The 19,530-nt window shown below is 31.2% G+C and overlaps 1 protein-coding gene across 3 annotated transcripts in view; it reads left to right on the plus strand.

The window, feature by feature from the left end:
- Positions 1 to 19,530, plus strand: part of LOC106473464 (neuronal acetylcholine receptor subunit alpha-7-like) — a 112,678-nt gene that overhangs the window by 70,121 nt on the left and 23,027 nt on the right. For 2 of the 3 annotated variants that reach the window (XM_022402957.1, XM_022402962.1), the window contains exons 2-4: positions 4,256 to 4,395; positions 6,963 to 7,007; positions 17,931 to 18,040. In XM_022402957.1, coding sequence (XP_022258665.1) covers positions 4,256 to 4,395; positions 6,963 to 7,007; positions 17,931 to 18,040 — 295 coding nt within the window. Of the gene's footprint in view, positions 1 to 4,255; positions 4,396 to 6,743; positions 6,788 to 6,962; positions 7,008 to 17,930; positions 18,041 to 19,530 lie in introns of those variants that run through there. The other variant, XM_022402966.1, reaches the window with a different exon arrangement.

Consider the following 19,530-nt stretch of genomic DNA (forward strand, 5'->3'; position numbering starts at 1 on the left):
GCCCACCCCAGGTATCGAAACCCGGTTTCTAGCGTTGTAAGTCCGCAGAAATACCGCTGTGCCACTAGGGGGGGGGGCAATTTTTAAAGTAAGACATAAAATTTATCTAAGTCTGTTGATTGATTTGAGAACCACTAGAGACGTTGAATAAAAGTAGAATTTATTGTGATTGTGAAGATTGATTTAAAATTACAAGAATTTATTTGAAATAATTAATTTATCTTTATTAAATGAAACCTTTTGCACACTCAGAAAAGTGAAATATATATATATATATATATTCTTTTTCAAGAACCTGATTGTGAGTATTCTTTATAATAAATATTGGTATTCGATCCTGTTTTGAGAAATCCACTAATATGGAACACACCGTCCTCTCCACTACTCTTCTTTCTATAGATTTTAACGTATAAGTTATACAGGTTATATCATGGAATAAAAAGCATTATTGCCTTTCTTTGTATTATACTACTCTGGTTATGTTGTTCTCTTCTTTTGTTTCGACGCGTCTCTTCTACAAACTACATCTTTAAGGAATTGATCGTCATAAAATGCACAATTTTCGCGCCCACCCACAAAGCTTTCTTCTCTATATTCCATATACTTCTCCTCTTTATGCGTTCAAACCAAAGTTATCACGCACTGCCACAATCGTCATTTGTCATCTCTAAAGAGAACCGTTATCTTTCTCAGTTCCTTTTCTTTTTGTCGTACGCTTAACACTGCATGCGGGTTTGGCTCATGTGGGATCGTTCTGGGTAATGAAATCGTTTTGAGAGACTAATATAACAGAAAACTTTTATTTTTGCTTTATTGTCGCCCTTTTCAGTTAGTATCTATATGTTCTTCGAGCGATAACTAATATACAAAGCTAAACTTATACTTTTAATTATATTTTAAATTAGAATGCTACAAAAAAGGATATTTTCATTTTTCTCAGTAGCATTGATTACAAAGTAAACGTTCAAATCAGCAATTGCCAATATTTCTACAACTGTATATTTAATGTCAAGATACACGTATTAATACTAAACTAGTGTAATCATTTGTGTTCAGGCAGTTTTGAAATGAGGAACAATGACAATATAATTATATATTTAGTGTTGTAGGTTTTTATTCTACAAATCTAAATCCCAACAGCATGGGACATGCGATACTGTTTAGATTCGAAAAATCCCCAAAATAATCAATAAGTAACAAAATATTGTAGATATAATAAATTCAAATAGAAACCAAAATAAAAAACGGACTTTTTTTATATATTACGCGGCCCTTATGTTATTTCTCCCAGTTACTTAAAAACTACAAATCTACACGTACTTCCAAACTATTAACTCTAACTTTCTATACGTTTCTTTGTTTATCATTGAATTTATCCAAACTGTACGACTTAACGTAGGAGCTTGATTCACATTCAAATATCATCTTTGTTGTTAACAAGACAGTTTTCCATTTCTATAAGCTAGTTGTTTAAGTTATTTTGTAACGTTCTAACATGAACACAGTGCTACAATCAGGGTTCAACAACAAAAACACTTATTCACGGTAACAACACTTAGAAATTAATTCAACACCAACCAAAACACGGTTAATAAACAAGTGCCTGGCCAGGACTTCACACCAGAATTATTAAAAAAATTATCATAGATATCAATAAGCCAATGATAAGTGAATCAGAGAAAAACCAAAAAAAAACCTAATTCCAAAAAAAAAAAACAGAAATACAATATTCAAACAATATATTTCGATACCGAGTGACAAACAGCAATAAATATATACCCTTCAATAACTATCTCGTAACTATCTGTCTCTCTTAAGGAAGCTTCTGGCCGGATATTTATTTACAGAGTAGGTCACGAGAGTACAACCTCATGTGATCATAAATTTACATACTCTGTTGCTATATTAATAGTATCTGTACGTCACTGCTAGGGTAGTTGATGTCAGTTTGATCAATACACACTTATATAGTTACTCATAATACAAATTATTATGTAGGAAGTGAGTTAGCGTTTTAATGCAACTAAAAATTCATAGATTAAATAAACGATAGAAGGAAATATTAAATGAACGATAAACACAACCATACTGATAAGAAAATAGAATTTGCTATCTCAGACGTAGTCTAACAAAAACCATCTGTTTCCAGATTTTTGCTATCTAACTTATGGCACTATGCATTTTACATGAGTTGCCATCCAAAATATGCTCTAAGGCATTCTGACTTGTCAATTAAAATAAGTTTCCACTTTCTATAGTACTTTAGCTTGCGATTAGTTGAATCTATACTACTTTTCATATGCTTAAGGACTAAGTTTATTTTAATGATCAATAAACATGTACATGAGTAACTATCATGCTTCATCTCTTCATGTTTATCAGAAAGGTAATCTCTGTAATAGCCTAAACAGTTAAAAGAAAACCAAGCATTAAAGCGTACTAAAAAGCTGCAAGGCGAAGCATGTTTATTGAACGCGGATAATCTTAGAATTAATGATTCAAAGGATATCGTTTCATTAGTAATTAGCAACTGATTACTTGTATGAGTCCCCCAGTGGCACAGCGGTATGTCTGTGGCCTTACAACGCTAGAAACAGGGTTTCGATACCAGTGGTGGGCAGTGCACAGATAGCCCATTGTGTAGCTTTGTGCTTAACTTCAAGCAAAGCAAACACTTGTATGATATCCTAACATGCTCTAATTGAAAAGAACCTATGAAGAAGTAATATCTACTCCTGTGTACAAATTGGAAATACTTGAAAGCTTTTGCTAATTACCATATTTATGTACAGTTAAACAGTTTAGCTTTGTTTCATATATGCTCATACTCAGCAAATTACACATACCGTATTTGCCCTAATTAACGCCCCCGGGGCGTTGTAAACTGCAAGAGCTATTGGTACAGTGTCATATTTTGATAGACGGTGTTATAGTATTTATGCAGTTCTGGATTCTATTTTTTTACACGTGATTTATTGATTTCAATGCTAATAAGTGTGTGTGTGTTTATTTGTTTTTCTTTTTGTCGAATCAAAATTACAGTAATAAAGTGTATTACAGTAGAGGATTATATGTTGGATTACTATTGTTGTCAAAATTACAGTAATAAAGTGTATTACAGTAGAGGATTATATGTTGGATTACTATTGTTGTCACACAAGATAAACTTAATTAGAGAGGGGGCGTTAATTAGGGGCAATACAGTATTCCTTAAATTTATATATTTTCATTCTCTAAAGTATAATCCTAAAAATAACATTGGTTGTTTGATTTTGTAACTACATTTTCGTTTTAACTACAACTAAACATTTAGCGAAGGTTTTTCTACATTTTCATCAATGGAAATTGAAAAGAGTGAAGAGTTTTTATTTCTACGCCTTCCATTTTACATCTAATCACAATTTTTAAGACTTGTATATATATTTTAGTCTTTGATGTCAGACAAAAAGGGTTTCCTTTATGTTAGCTCTCGAATTTGCTTTACAAGTAAATGAAACGGGTATAATTGTTTTGAATACATTAGACGCAAGATTGAATGTTACTTATTTATTGCTTATTGATATTAAACAGTATGATCAGAAATGTTAGTAGCGAGTGAGCTAAGCAAATTTCTGGAAATATTAAATAATTATGGATATAAGATATGAATACAGTTTTGATATACCAGAGAAATTTAAATATTACTCCGTGTATTAGCCTCAGAAATATAGTATTGTATAGTAAGCGCCACGGAATTGTTCACAGATTACATCACAAAACTCTTAAGGTAATTAATATATTATCTATATTTTCGCTAAAAGTCTTAACACAAGAATCAGAATATTAGTAGTTGTGATAGTACAAGATCCTAGTGGAAATATTATAATGATCATTCATATCAAACTCTTCCTATGCTTTTAGACGATTTATTTATTCATTTTTGGATACATAATACGTCCAACCATAATTTCCAAGTTGATACAAACTGACATATCTGTGATTAGAAATACTGACAAAAACAATGGCTAGATACATAACGAGTCCGAAATTGTCTCCAACTGATCACTTTGGATCTAATAATACAGTAGAATAGCCTAACACTGGTGTGCCAAGATACGGCTTGAGATAAATCTCCAGTAACTCATTTTCAAAGTGTTTGATTCAAAATTCCTTAGTCATCACTTTTAAAAATGAAATCAGTAATGAAACCTTTCACATCTAAATATAAAAGAGACTGTAGCCTTCCAAACTCTAGATGGATCTAATGTTTCCTTAGATTCATCACAAGGCCCCAACGAAAGAAGATTGATTAATGACCTAATGCGGGATTACAATGTGCTTGAAAGGCCAGTTGCTAATGAGTCAGATCCCCTTCTCCTCAGCTTCGGCCTTACGCTGCAACAACTCATAGATGTGGTAAGTTATTTTCATTAAACATTTCTGAAATAAAAGGTAATGTGTGCATACAAAAATGAATTCTCTTTCGATTAATTTTAGTGCATTATTTTACATTATATTGTTTGCTGTTTAGTCTGACTTCAATAAAACTTTCTTACTCCAAAGGTGATACATCAAACATGTTAAACCTAACAGACACTTATTTTTAAAGTAACGTAAGTCATTTAAATAATAATAACTAGTTATACAAATGGGTAAAAGCAAGTAAAATACTTACTTATATACCGATCTATAAGATTTATTCCATTCCATATTAAAGATAGAAATCATAGATATTTATAGTCAATTTTTCAGAATTATCTTCTCTCTTTATTTTAAAGATTCTAATGTCATATTTAAAATATTAATCCAAAGATTAACGTTGTTTAATGCAATTGAGCTTAAAGATTCTAATGTATTTCGCATTACAATATCAACAGCATGAAATTTTATAGTAAACATAGATGGCAAAAATCAGTAATATTTCCAATATATTTTTGTTTATAACTGATCATTACTTTTTACAATATCTGTTGAAAGGAATTTTCAAAAATAAGCTTATTACAAACCAAAATTGTAATAATCTACATTTTTGTTTTCTTAAACATTGTTTTTTTTTTGGCATAAATTGATGATATCTTCAAATTATTATAATAAGTTGCTATTTTTCTTTTCTTTTAGTACATTTATATATGTATACGGTCACCAGTAGAGCTCTTATCTTAATATATGGCCCCTCATTAAAATTCAAAAGCCACATTAATTTCATAAAAAAAAACTATAATAATATCACTAACATTGTGCAGCATGGCATAAACTAGACATGAAGTATCTCGAGCGACTACGCTAAGATTGTTGGAGGATATAAACTATATTTCAGCTCATAAAAACGTCCGTGCGAAGGCTCACTGGAAGCCATTGATGCAAAAGAATGATGGATTATAGTACGTATTTTATAGTCTTTTATGACACGTGAAGCTGCTTTAAATTCAAATATAAGACTTCTGTTTCAAAATAAAAGTTTTTTGGTGCTGTACTTCCCGGTTAAGTTAGAAACGCTTTTTTTTGTGCTTATGATTACAATAAGTATGTATTTTCCTAATAAATACTACTTCTGACGCATTGAGTTTCACACCATTGAGCAACAAACCAGGGCCGTGCTTTTTAAGTCCAAGTATGTGCTAGAGATAAGGCTGAGAAAATCTTAATGTATAAGAAGCAAGTAAAAGACGAAGGTGATTATACAAGTCACGACTAATTTCTAAGTTAAGATGCATATATAATCGTCGCTCAGTATTCTGAAATCACCATTGTTTTATTTATTGATTTATATCCCTCTTTACAATAGAAATTCCTAATTATATATATATTTTTCAATCCACATAAAAATAATTTGTAAAAAGAGTAAAGAAGAATTAAAATGATCAAAAGTAGATTACGAAAAGTGTTAAAATTTGGACCCTAATTAAATGTAAATTTAACGAATTTAACTCATTAGCTGACGATATTTGATGCCGAGTTATGAATGGGCAATTACACTTTGACGTCACACTTAATGTTGGTTGCTATAAGGATTAACATATGGAAAACTAATACCAAACTTGAAAGTAACTTATAAAATGCCTCAGAAAAACGTATTGATATAAAAAATTGTTTGAACTAAGATATGTTCTGTGGAAACGGACTAATGCACTATTTTGTGATGTCAAGAAAACAAAATGTAAGTAAATTTCGGCTACACCAACACACATCAATTTATCATAAAACAGAAAACTCAGCAACTGATTAATTTATAGACTAATAGTTTCAGTGTATTGCGTAATTACGTGTATTATAAATCTCTTCTAGTACTGACAAGCGATTTATATGATTATGTGTATTTATCGTGGAGTACATTAGTTCACTAATGACTGCTGAAGGATAGTCGCAATATAGTATGTCAATAGTTCTAGAAACCGAAAGAAGTAATCATGTGCTTGAAATTTAACTACTAGTCTCATTGCGTAGTGCATGCTTATGCGGGAAGTATACAGTGCAGTTTATATTTATAAGATTGTTGTTTTACACACACCATATATATATATATATATATATATATATATTTATATATATAACAATTTAAATCACGTTATTTAACAGACATGTTCTAATGGAAAAATGGTTATGTTTATTGATCTTAGATTTGATCACACTCTGAAATTGATGATAAATAATACTACAGAAATTGTACCATAATACCGATGGATGCTTGATATTCTTGACGCCTGTTAATTATACAAAAGTGTCTAGTTAGGAATTTTCATACTTTGCCTTTTTACTTCTCTTAGGATGAAAAAATCAAATGCTAGTGACAAACATATGGTTAAATCTGGTAAGTATTGTAGGATTCTGAGTGATAATGTCCAGTTATTCGTGTATATGTTTCCTGCCACCTTTCCTCATCTCAAACTATTTCCTAAAGGCTGCCAACTTGTAGGTTTTAAGTTACAGTACTTAGAATAAACAATTGCTTTTTTCTGTTATTGATGTTTCTCTCTTTCCCATAGGATGAAAAAAATCAGCTGTTAATTGCAAATATATGGTTATCCTTGGTAAGTCAGTTCTAAACTAATTCTAACTCAACTTCTAAATTCTTTTGATAAATTTCAGCTTAAAACATTGAGAAAATAAACTGAAACTAAACGTATTCTAATAATTGCTGATGTTGTTTTCAAAATGATTTACTCTTAAAGTTCAATTCCTATTATTTTCATAAAATTGATTTTATATTTCAGGCGCTTATTACTTTCACCATTTATTTAATAAAATATCTTATTAGTGATATATAGGAAACACGTCAACTCAAGGATTACTTATGTACCCTAGGCAGAGCTTTTGAGAGACTCTTCGAAAATATCTTTTATACTATATATCACTTTTAGAACACTCGTCGAAATTCTAAGAGCAGCTGAAATATTAAATGATTTGTGGATAAGTTATTGATTTTTAGATTAAAACCAGGCAATGGGGTGTCTAAGCTTTGGCCACCGTGAAAAGTCGAGCCCTAAACTTTAGCATTGTAAGTCCATAAGCTTATCGTTGACCCACCGTTTTGAACACCTTAATTTGTTGAGAAAATTACAAAATTATTTTTTAATATTGAGAGTTAATCGCACTTCATAAAAACAGCAATGATCACATGCTGTTACCAAATACTACCATCTCTATAGTAACAAGATTATGAAAAATCGGTAACATTAGTTTCGGACCACACAATTTGACTTTCCACAGAGCCGCCACTTTATGTGGACGTCGGCTTGAAACACCACGTTTAAATAGGCTAAAAGCAGAAACGTCCAAAGGAATTGCTTCGAAGGACCTGACAGGTATGAAGTCGAATGTAATTGCTATCATTTCAATTTTTTTGGTCATATTTCTCATGAAAACAGCTGTTAATTTGGAAGTATGGTTGAAAGCTTGTGCACATTCGACTTGTGAATCTTCGTCTTCTTCATATCCTTGTTTATTATTATTACCTTGGTAATGTGCATTCATAATTTTCAAACCCTGTTTCTTATCTTGTTAATAAAACCAGAAGATATACCTTACTTCATAACAATGTCGTTTTTGTCAGAGTGTTATCTTTCGTAATTATAGTTTACACTAGAAGTTTGTCCACTTCTATAGAGAATATTGAAGACTTTCTATTTTTTCCAGTGTTGCATCCTTTGGTTCTACATCGTTTAACAATCTCGACCTACGAATATATATTTCCTCAGAAAGAGCTAATAGATATCAACCAACCTTAGTTTTATACATGATGGCACTGCAATGTCAAAAGAGTTGGAGATTTTCCGGGAACCATATATATTTGTGATAAACAAGTCGCCCATGACGCCACGTCTCACATCCAGGGAGACACGACACTACATTAGCATATAAGTTTTATAAAGTGCAGTCAACCTTCTGTGCAAACGAATCCTACATCTTTCTGAATGAGACACTAAATTTCTTTTAACCTGTTTATACTTATGTCTGTCATTTATTAACCTAGCAGTCTTACTAAGAAAAACATTTTTGAATGAGATAACTTATAAATTTTCGTGTATATATATCCAATTAATCTTAGACAAGCAAGCTTAGAAAGCGGTAATATTTTTGAACTCTTTAAATGATTCTGTAATTTATATTCTAAATTTTTTAGTTATAACTACAGACTATTCAATTTTTTCTTTGAATCACAAAAAATATTAATGTATAACTATAAATGACTTTAAACACAACAATCACTTCTCGTTTATTGGTCTATAAACTTTGTAGCAAGATAATAATATACATTTAAATGAATATTATACAATTATCTCTAACTTTTATCATATTGAATTAATTTACATAAACACACCATCCAAAAATGTGCTACTATAACAGAAGATAAACTTTAACTCCTATATATTAATTCTCAGTTGAAGCCATGCTTTTAGTTAAAATAAAGGTAATTACAGTGTGGTTTAATATATGAAATGAAAGCTACTCACACACATTATATACATACATACATCTTTCTCTGTAGCAAACTAAGGCTAAGTTTTTCTCAGTTGTTTCACTAAGAACAGAATTATTGATTAGAATTCTAACACAATTTTAAATTAGCACTAAAAGTAATTTCTTACTTTGCATAAGCCTTCATGAAGAAGTAGTCTTCTTCATGTTTCAGAACACCCTGTTATTTCGTGTGAGTTTAGCAGTTGTCAGTCTAATGAAATTTCACCAAACAAATTGAGTTTCATGTCTTAAGAAAACAAGGTACGTCTTTCGTATTATTGGGTTCGTTTCCCGAAAACATGCTCCAACGAAACAGTGTATCATTTAGCTCTATTTTCAACTACACTCTGATTAAGATTTCGAGAGATGTACATGTATAAAATAATTACAATAATAAAACAAAACTGCATACTGTAACCACATAGACAAGAAGATAATTCCAATGGAGCTCTGAAAGTAAACTTATCGCTGAAAATAATTATTAGATAATATATTTTAATGCATTGCAACTGTAAACTTGAATTACTATAACTAACCAGAATTCTCGTTGTATTACAAGTGATAATTTCCTCTTAATTATCAAAACATATACAAAGTTACCTATTTAATCTTTCGTAACTCTATCAAACAACAGCAACGTGAGAGGCCTGTTAAATTCAAGTAATTTCTATAGAATTCACACCTGCAACATTTCCTTACTGTTGATTTTTTGTATGCTATGATATAAAAAATATATTCAAACCACTGTAGTGGGGTATGGGTATTTCTAACTATTAAGGTTTGGTTTGTTTTGAATTTTGCGCGGCTCCCCAGTGGGACAACGGTATATCTGCGGATTTACAACGCTAGAAACCGGGTTTCGATACCCGTGATGGGCAGATCCCAGGTCGCCCATTATGTAGCTTTGTGCTTAACTTTAAACAACAAAAAAAAACATTTCACGCAAAGCTACACGAGGGATATCTGCAGTAGCAATCCCTAATTTAGCAGTAAAAAAAACAAGAGAAGAGGTAGATAATTATCACCACCCACCGCCAATTCTTGGGTTATTCTTTTACCAACGAACAGTGGGATTGACGGACACATTATAACGCCCCCACGGCTGAAAGAGCAACCGGATTTGGTAGAACGGGGATTCGAACCCGAAACCAACAGGTTATAAGTCAAGCGCCCTAATCATTTGGTAAAAAGTAAAAAATATTAAATGGTCACATAAACATCCGCAATCTAAACCCTCCCATCACAATAATTTCTACTAGAAAAGATGCTAAAAATCATCAATAAAAGTTACAGTGAATAATAATTAGTGTTAATTATGAATGACAGTCAAACCGCAAAAAGCCTGTATGACCACTCTGCCTTAAGTAGTTAGTTGAGTACTTTCGCTGTTAGTGGTATTTAAAGTCTGTATTCCAAAAACGCATGACAAAGTTGGAACTGCTTAATGAATTACTTAACACCAAAGCATAATTGTCACGTATAAAGCTTCATATACCATGAATATTACATTTGGTGTGTATGGAGTAATTCAAGCCTTTAAAGCTTTCATACTTTTGTTTAATTTTTAGACGTTTATAGTATTGTAATTTATAATCCTATTTCATCATACTTTTCTGAAAGCGGATTTTTTCAATGTTCAGACTTTGTTTGTCTAAAATCAATTTGATCAAACTTTTCTGTATGTGTTTTGTGTAAGTTGAGAGGTAAGTTTTAATTTTTTTATCCAATGTGGAGAAAAACATAATGATATCGTGCAATCACAATCTCTGAACGTATTTTCTCGTCATTGGTACATATATCTTAGACAGGTGTATTTTGTGATTTACATATTATATGGAACATGCTAAGGATAATAAATTAATAACTTTAATAAGCAGAAAACTCTAATCCCTAAACTACGACCTGATACAAAGACGTTAATACACTTCATTTGATATTAATACAAAACAATTATGAATTACTAAATATATATGTAATATTGGATAATTAATGTTCGTGACTTTATTGCCTTATAAAGCATATTTTATCTGCTAGATTAGGATTGTTAGTGTTAATTTATTTATCTAAGTAATATCCACATCGATCTTATGATAAATAATTTGACTTGTTACTGATCAGTTATTTCAGTAAGGATGTTAAATAAGGTCATTAATTCGAAATATTTTAATGAACATTCAGTAACAATTAGTAAAATTAGCAGTTTATTTAATGTACAATTACGCACTACAAATTTTCATTCATATTTTATTGTGTACAATATCTAGTCTGGCAAGTATGATCCTTAATCGTATATTATTTTGTACAACATCTAAGCTGCCAAGTATGATCCTTTATCGTATATTATTTTGTACAACATCTAAGCTGCCAAGTATGATCCTTAATAAGATGCCAAATTTTACAATACAAAATTGAAAATATTTTTTATGTTTGTTTGTTTGAAGTTAAGCACAAAGCTATACAATGGGCTATCTGTGCTCTGCGCACTACGGGTATCGAATCCCGGTTTGTAGCATTGTAAGTCTGCAGACGTACCGATTTTTAAATGCATCAACTAAACTGATCAACATAAGTTATCAGTAAAAATACTACCTAAGAGTAATTCACCTATATTTTGTTTGTTGAAGGCTGTCGCTGAAAAATCTTCCCTCTCATGAGTACAATTTTCCGACTGGGTATACAACTTTACTTGAAAACTAATTATACACTCTATTGAACTCGTATAGGGCTAGTTATAAATGAAATGTTTTAAATATTTTCAGTATTTTTATTTTCTACCCCGCATATTAAACGTATTGTTTAATATCTGTTTGTACAGTGGCATCAAAATTTGAAAATATTCAAGATTATTATGAATTTTACAATATATATATATATATATATATACGTAATATTTTGAAACTTTAAAAAATATATCTACCAGATTTTACTTATAAAATATTATTTTGAGTACTCTACATTGAACAAAAGCCTCCAGTGATGACACAGAGGTAAATCTGAAGGCTTATGACGCTAAGAGTGGGTTTCAATATCTGTGGTGGGCACAGCACAGATAGCCCATTGTGTAAGCTTTGTGCTTAACAAGAAATACTAAATTATAAAGCAAACGTACAATAGTATATTCAGATTAGTTTGTTTTATTTCTTTGATTTTGTTGCACTAAAGATGTTCATTTTATTCAGTACGTTAAAACCAATACACTTGAAGAAGGCAACATGACATGCTGTTGTTCTAAGTATTTTACTAGTAGGTTATGCAATTTTGTTGTTGTATTTTTCTATTTCATCTTCCGATATGATTATTTTTCTCGCTATACTGATTGTACACTTTATTAGGACACTCTTGTTATCCTGATAATTTTATGGAATTCGAGTGGCAGAAATTCCATAAGATGCCAGTTATAGTCCACCCATTAACGAGTATGATCTGATATTGATCCAGAGATATTAGCTCAGAATCTCGGTCGCGAATGTAACATTCAATTATGTTGAGATATAATGATTACGCTGTCAAAAAAAAGGAGACTAATGTCACTGCCATACTCTTAAAATCAACTTCGCACAAACACGGTGACTTATTTTACTTGGAAGAGCTATTGTTCATAAGGAACAGACTTGATTGGCAATAACATTCAGATGCATCCTCTGAATGGTATTCACCCTTTCAAAGGAATTAAGGAACCCAACTCTTGGCATAAGAGGGTTTCCCATAGCAATATATCCCCTTCAAGCTTCGTCAGGTGCCTCATGTTATGTTCCTCATATCTTTACTCTACAGTCAATGCAGAAAAAGAAAGAAATTCGATTCATAAAACCACATCACACACCTTCAATAGCTCATTATCCATACTTGAAGCTCTAAACACGTTTCAGTTTGTGCTTGGTGTTTGTTTACTTTATTTTTTTGCACACGAGATAAATGATTTGAAAACTAGTTGCCTTTGTTGTTATATGTAACGTCCTTTACATATTCATTTGTAGATGGCCCAGTACTGACCACTATAGAAATAATTCGTAACTGGGACAGTTTTTTGTTTGTTTTCTAATATTCAAGCAAAGCTATTCAAGAGTTATCTTTCCTTACTGTCCCTGTTTTTGAACTGATAGGATATAAGCTCGTCAATAGTATTAGTTACCCCCTCTTGGGGCCTCATTAGGGGTCGCCAGGTAATAGGGAGGGGGAGACGGGGACACTATACTTTCACATATGATTACATCATTAATGTCTAGAACAATTATGTTAAAACCATTATTTTAATGACAATCTTTCTGTCCATAGGATCTTAATAAATCTGCTGTTGTCCGTTATTTGAATGAGATCACAACTTACCTTTTTTCATAAATCTTTGAGGACTGAACTTTCTTGGACATATGTCGAAAACGATAATAAGCATATTATATACAATAGTGTCCACCCACACACACACAGAGACGAATATAGTCCTCGCAGTATATTTTTGTTGTAAGTTTACGTTCGACAGTTCTTCTTGATGATTTTTTTATGTTGAGATTATGTGGTTTGTTTGTATTTAAGCACAAAGCTACACAATGGGCTATCTGTGCTCTGCCCACCACGGGTATCGAAACCCGGTTTCTAGCGTTGTAAGTACGCAGACATACCGCTGTGCCACTGGGGGCGAGATTATATGTAGACAGTCCTAATGGATGAAAATATTATCCTTTCTCATCTCGACCAATATAAATACAGACCCAGTGGCTTCCAGATATATGACCCTGATCCAAGTTGACGATGTACAATTGTTTTTCTGCATGTTCAGATAGTTGATCACTGGCAAACACAATTCATAAATCTTGTGAAAGTATAGAATAAATTTCTAAAGTGTTTATAGCTCCTTTTAGACAATCTTCTATTGTGCAACTGCCGTTTCAGTTTCAAAAGTGAACGATACAGCAATTATACTATATTCTGTATGGAAACTGATGACAAACGTTCACTGTTAGGAAATACAAATATTATCACGTGATCACACCCATACAGACAGTGTTTCTATAAAGGGAGAATGACGAGCTCATTTTCTCAACACGTCATCAATGGCTAAAAAGAAGAAACAAAACTTATTAAAATAAAAGTCAATAATAATAATACATTGTCGCTGTCTATGTATTTACATTATACTTAATATTGAAAATAAACGGTTCAAACTCTACATAATCATATACTTTCTACATCAATTTAATGTTCACCATACTTTAACTAGAGTTTTTGTATGTCATTGAAATTTAAAAGTCAGTAAACATAGTTCTTTCACTTTATATAATGATACAAAAGACTAAATGTGTATTTATGATATTCTATTTCTTAATACTTGACGGGACATTTCAGTTAGCGTATAATTATTGCATACTGTGCTCGACGTACAGCAAACGGTCAGATGTTCAGACTGTGTCAGTCGGTTTAGAATAATTTTGAAAAATGTAAGATCTATTCAATTCTAAGTTATGATATTTAGATATTTACTTAAACATGTGAAATGTATGAGATTTCATGAAACAATAATGTTTAAAAGTATGAAATGTATGAGATTTCATTATACAATACAACGAATTATGTATTCGATTGGTAACAGATTAGTTGTTTCTAAGTAGTGTTGATAAACTCGTTCACAAGTTTAGTCTACAACAAACAGTCTCATTTTTATTTAGATATTAACAAGCTTCTATCACATGTTATATTTGTTATTTGATGTATCAGACTCAAAAAATGTAATTTTTCAAAACTAACATAGATTTTTCAAACAATGTTACAGTAACATGTATTATCTTTTTCACCTAAAAATCAGTACAAAAACTTGGCTTTATGAACACTGTACTATATAAACTTATTAGTTTAATAAAGCATGAAACACATTTTTCACTATTGATCAATACCTAAAAAAGAGTTAACAACCATAATCGTAAAAGAACCTTTAGTTATAAATAAAGTGATTATTCTTCGACCATTTCAAAACAGATATTTCCTCGCGTGGATTTTGAAACTGTTACCATAACATGAATTATCTTTCATTTACATTTTATAGATATGTCATAAATTATATAAAAATCATCAGTTACAAATCAGTGTTCTATAATTTTCTTATATGAAACTCACTTCTCATCATAAACTAATATTCTATCTTTAGTATATGTGGGTAAAATCTCGCTATATAAGCATTTATATTCGAAAAGACTTTATATCTTTCAACCGTATGCCCATTCGTGACAGCATTACACTGTCGATTGGTCAAGAATTTGTTTCTGGTATGAAAAAATACAGACTAATGTCCTGTCGAAATATCTAGTATGTTCTGCCATAAACAATCACTTCTTTAGGCTTATAAATCGCTGTTTCTCTGCTTATCATTGCATTAACATATGTTTCCTTACTCAAGTATAAAAAAGTGACTCCTTTGATAAGAACTTTGTCGTTTGTACTCGATAAATTTTTATCCTTAATTTTTCAAAAACATCAGATCCTTTTATTTATTGAAAGTCGAGATATTTCAGATATGTCTATTTAACTGTTGCATTAAGGCATTAAATGTATCAATAATGAGTTTTAGAATATACTAAGCCTTTTTTTTTTAACGTCGTTGGTTGTAAACAGTAGTAGAGTAGTAAATGTGTCTATTTTGTGCCTCTAAAAGTTAGTATAAACATAAAAATAATATTTGTTTCGAGAACTTATTATGAGTTTAGTTAAAACTCTAAACTTTGTGTATAAATCTATAACTGTACAAGTTTCAAATACTTTTATAAGTCTATATTTTACTATTGTGTTACATTAATATTTACTACAGTGCTACCCACGTACAGTGCTACCCTTTGTCGCCTGCATTATAAATTCTTGTTACCTGATTCTATTTACTATATCAAAAAGTGACTCGTTGTCTCAACGTCAACGAATAACGGTTGATATCGACAGTAAATTCTGGCCTATGTCGAGAACGAGCGGAAAGAGCGTTTACGAAGGCATTTTCAAACCATAACTATGAAGTGCGAACCATGTACTTCATTGTTGTACAAATCCCCTAATTAAACCCTCTAAATACGGGATCGGTCAAAATGACAGACTTTTTAACCACCATATATTACTATAACGTTTAACGTTATAAGAGTATCTTCACGATCATTAGTGAGATTTTAATAACAATTTCAAATAATTTTCATATAAAAAATCTGATTTTTTTTCACTAAGTATTTTTACCTCCGCCGGTTATGTTTTCATCCCTCTGTGTTTGTCAGCCGGATTTCTCGAAAACGACAGAATGAATTTGGACGAAAAATGGTATACATTTGGACTATGACCTAACTTAGAAGTAATTAGTTTGGGAGGGTTAAGGTTATAACAAGGTCACGAAAATCCAAAAAATCCCTATCTGTTAACATGGAGACCGATTTTTCACACTATATTTGCTCTATAACTCAATCAAAAATGATCGGATTTTGTTGAAACTTGGTGGATATATGTAGAATATTATTCCTCATTGCCGTACCAAAAATGGTCCGTGTCCGTTGATAAGGACGGACATACGGACACATTTTCATAATTTTTGAGAGCAAAATATGATCATCTCTGCGTGGTGGAGGTAGCTGAGTGCCCCTGTAGTTTTGTCTGTGAATTTATGTAGTCAGAGTTACAAATACCTCAAAATAATTCCCTTAGGTGGTCGATGCGAACGCGACATTGAATATCAATAATTAGGATAACAGAATTACAGACTGTTAGTTAATATGTTTATTGCATTTTATAGTTAACATTTATTTACCTGCACTTAGTCCTGAAGTGTACACCATGAAAACATCGCTAACAAATTCCCAATATATCAGTACTGAACTGAATGATGTATACTTTACACTATAATACACTGTTACATTTGTTAGTGTGCTCCTTTATGTAAAATTGAAAAATAAAACAAGAAAGTATCATTCACTCAATCTTACGGTAGTTCGCTTTAACGGAATAATAGCTATATATATAGATATATATATTACTGGAGTTTTTTAAAAAATATAAGTATTTCAGCCAATATCCATATAAGAAATCCGATAACACTGGATGTTACATACCTTTCATTTCACCATAACGAATGCGTCTGTACCCTCTGCTTTTCAGACTTAAAAGATAGTTATTAATCATTAACCATTAAAAAATACTAAAGTGGGGTGGGAGAGCCTTAAATCATCTCGCTACCTTTTAGTAGACTGTAAACTTTTCAAAAGGGAAAGATTCAATAGACAATGAAATAAATACGTACAGTGGCAAGGGACTGGGGATAGAAACTATATTTTTTTTTCTCAAAATGTCGTGTTAGAGCGAGGTAGAAATGAGTCAAAGTAGTATAGGGATGAAGCTAATGAATCTTCTTGTTATTGGCTCAGTCGCTGTGAATGATTTCGTAACTACAAAATAACCATCAGAGTTTCCATACTATAACTCGTAACAGTATACACCTGTTTATACTTAATTTAATTGTTTTATCTCCCCTTTGAACCGTGTCTAACTAATCATCCCGCCACACAAGTTGCAAATCACTCGGGAACGTGCAGCTCACGTTACCGTATCGAATTACGTAACGCACGAGCTGCTCGCGAGTGTGCCTCGGGAAGAATTTTTATTGTTTTTTTTTCATTATCTTGCTTAATCTAACAATATATAACCTAATAAGTTTCTAATTTTTACATTCTAAACATTTTTATACCAATAAATACAGTATACACGTGTGAAACAAGAAATATAATACCCAGCTTTAAAAATTTCACAAATCAACCCGCTTCCTCTTTTCCCCCACTTCAAGCACTGGTTTAACTTAAAGTTAAAAGTAATGAAGAACTAATACCCAAAAACTGTTACAGATGCACCTTTTAATTTGCCAATTTGTTTTCATCATTCTAAGGCTAGAGACTGGTAAGTGTATGAATAAAATAAAACATAGTTTTTATCTTTTCCTACTGTAAATATTACTGAATAATATTCATTGTAATCTCTTGTTCTGTTAGGAGTGGGTGGATGTGAATCTTCGCTGGAACCCGGTTGATTACAACAATATCAAAGATATTCGGCTAGCCGCTTACAAGATATGGAGACCAGACGTTCTCATGTACAATAGGTTGGTTCTAATAAGGTTGTCATAGAAAATATGTTCTACACTTGCTTTTATCACAATAATAATTTCAGAAAGATCTCTGTATAGTTGAGTTACATAAGCACAAAATCATACTAACAACTACAGAGTTAAATCTTTATGCGAATTTAACTTATACTTTGCGCTCGCTAAACCTGTTTGGTGAGTTTTTTTAAATAACTGATGTTCTTGCTACCAAATAGCATCTTCATAGTTTCATACTCGTACTAACTTTTAATATCTTAGTAATTAGTACATAATAATACGTTATTTTTCGAAACAACAGGGTTGTTTAATATGGCATTGACAGAACTTTAAATGAAAGAAAGAAAAACCTTGTTTGATCCATGTACTTTGGAAAATTGTTTTTTTTTTTCAGACTTAGAATCTTTGTGATGGCCAGAATATTTTTAAAATAAAATTAAAATACGAGTACTTCAGTTTTATAGAACGAGATGTTATTTGATGTGTATGACGTACTATATTCAATCGTTCAAAGAAAGACAAATAAAATTTTAAAATAAATGTAAACATTTTTATCTCATTCAGTAGAAGATTCCCGATAAGATATATTACTATTTGATCAGGTAAGTGCTTCGGGAATTCATTTTCATTACCATTTCAAATACATTTCTTGATCTTATATTCGAAAATAACAAATATTAGAGTCGTAATTCACATGGATGCATACCAGTTAAGCTAGTAAAATGTTTGCTTCATATTTCTTCAGTTAGGATTTGAACTCTCAAAAATGAGATTTAATTGTATGTTTATCATCATTAGCAGCGTGCAAAATGTGACACTAAACAGTAAAATTCAACACATTTTATATCTTTGTCGAAATGTTAGATTTATTTCATTAAAGGAATTTATATGAACGAAAACCAAATACTAAAAATACCTGCATATTAAGAATGATAGAGCTTTCCTTTAAAAGTTATTGTTTCATGAAGCTCAATTTTGAAAACTGAATAAAAGCATATCGATATTATTTTACGTTCAGCAATAAAAGTTTGCAGGTCTAGAATTATGACTCAACTAGAGACTATATATAACATAAAAAGTTGTATGGTTACAGCCCAAACAATCAATCGCTTGAACTTAGTTGTATGTTGCTTAAGGTATTCCTGTGTTATTTTTTATCAACTTAACTTATGAAATGCACGAAACTTAAGCTAAAGGATCATAATCCACATTATTTGCAGAATCATGCTTGTTAATACTAGCAGGAAATCTAGTGAATCAGTCGAAATGTCCTTTCGTTATATTTTGGTCATTCGCAAAATTCCCGAAGCTATAAATTACCAAAGGCATTTCTTTCAATTTTGTAGTTATAGCATAATTATAAACACATTAGAAAAATTAAGTTATTTAGGTAATGCAATTTAAATCTGAAACATTTCATGCGTGTGTTTATATTTTGTACGTACACTGAGTGGTCACAAGTAAATAGACACCTAATTGTTCGTCATTTA

This window comes from Limulus polyphemus, unplaced genomic scaffold (genome assembly GCF_000517525.1).
Source record: "Limulus polyphemus unplaced genomic scaffold, Limulus_polyphemus-2.1.2 Scaffold130, whole genome shotgun sequence".
NCBI lineage: Eukaryota > Metazoa > Arthropoda > Merostomata > Xiphosura > Limulidae > Limulus > Limulus polyphemus.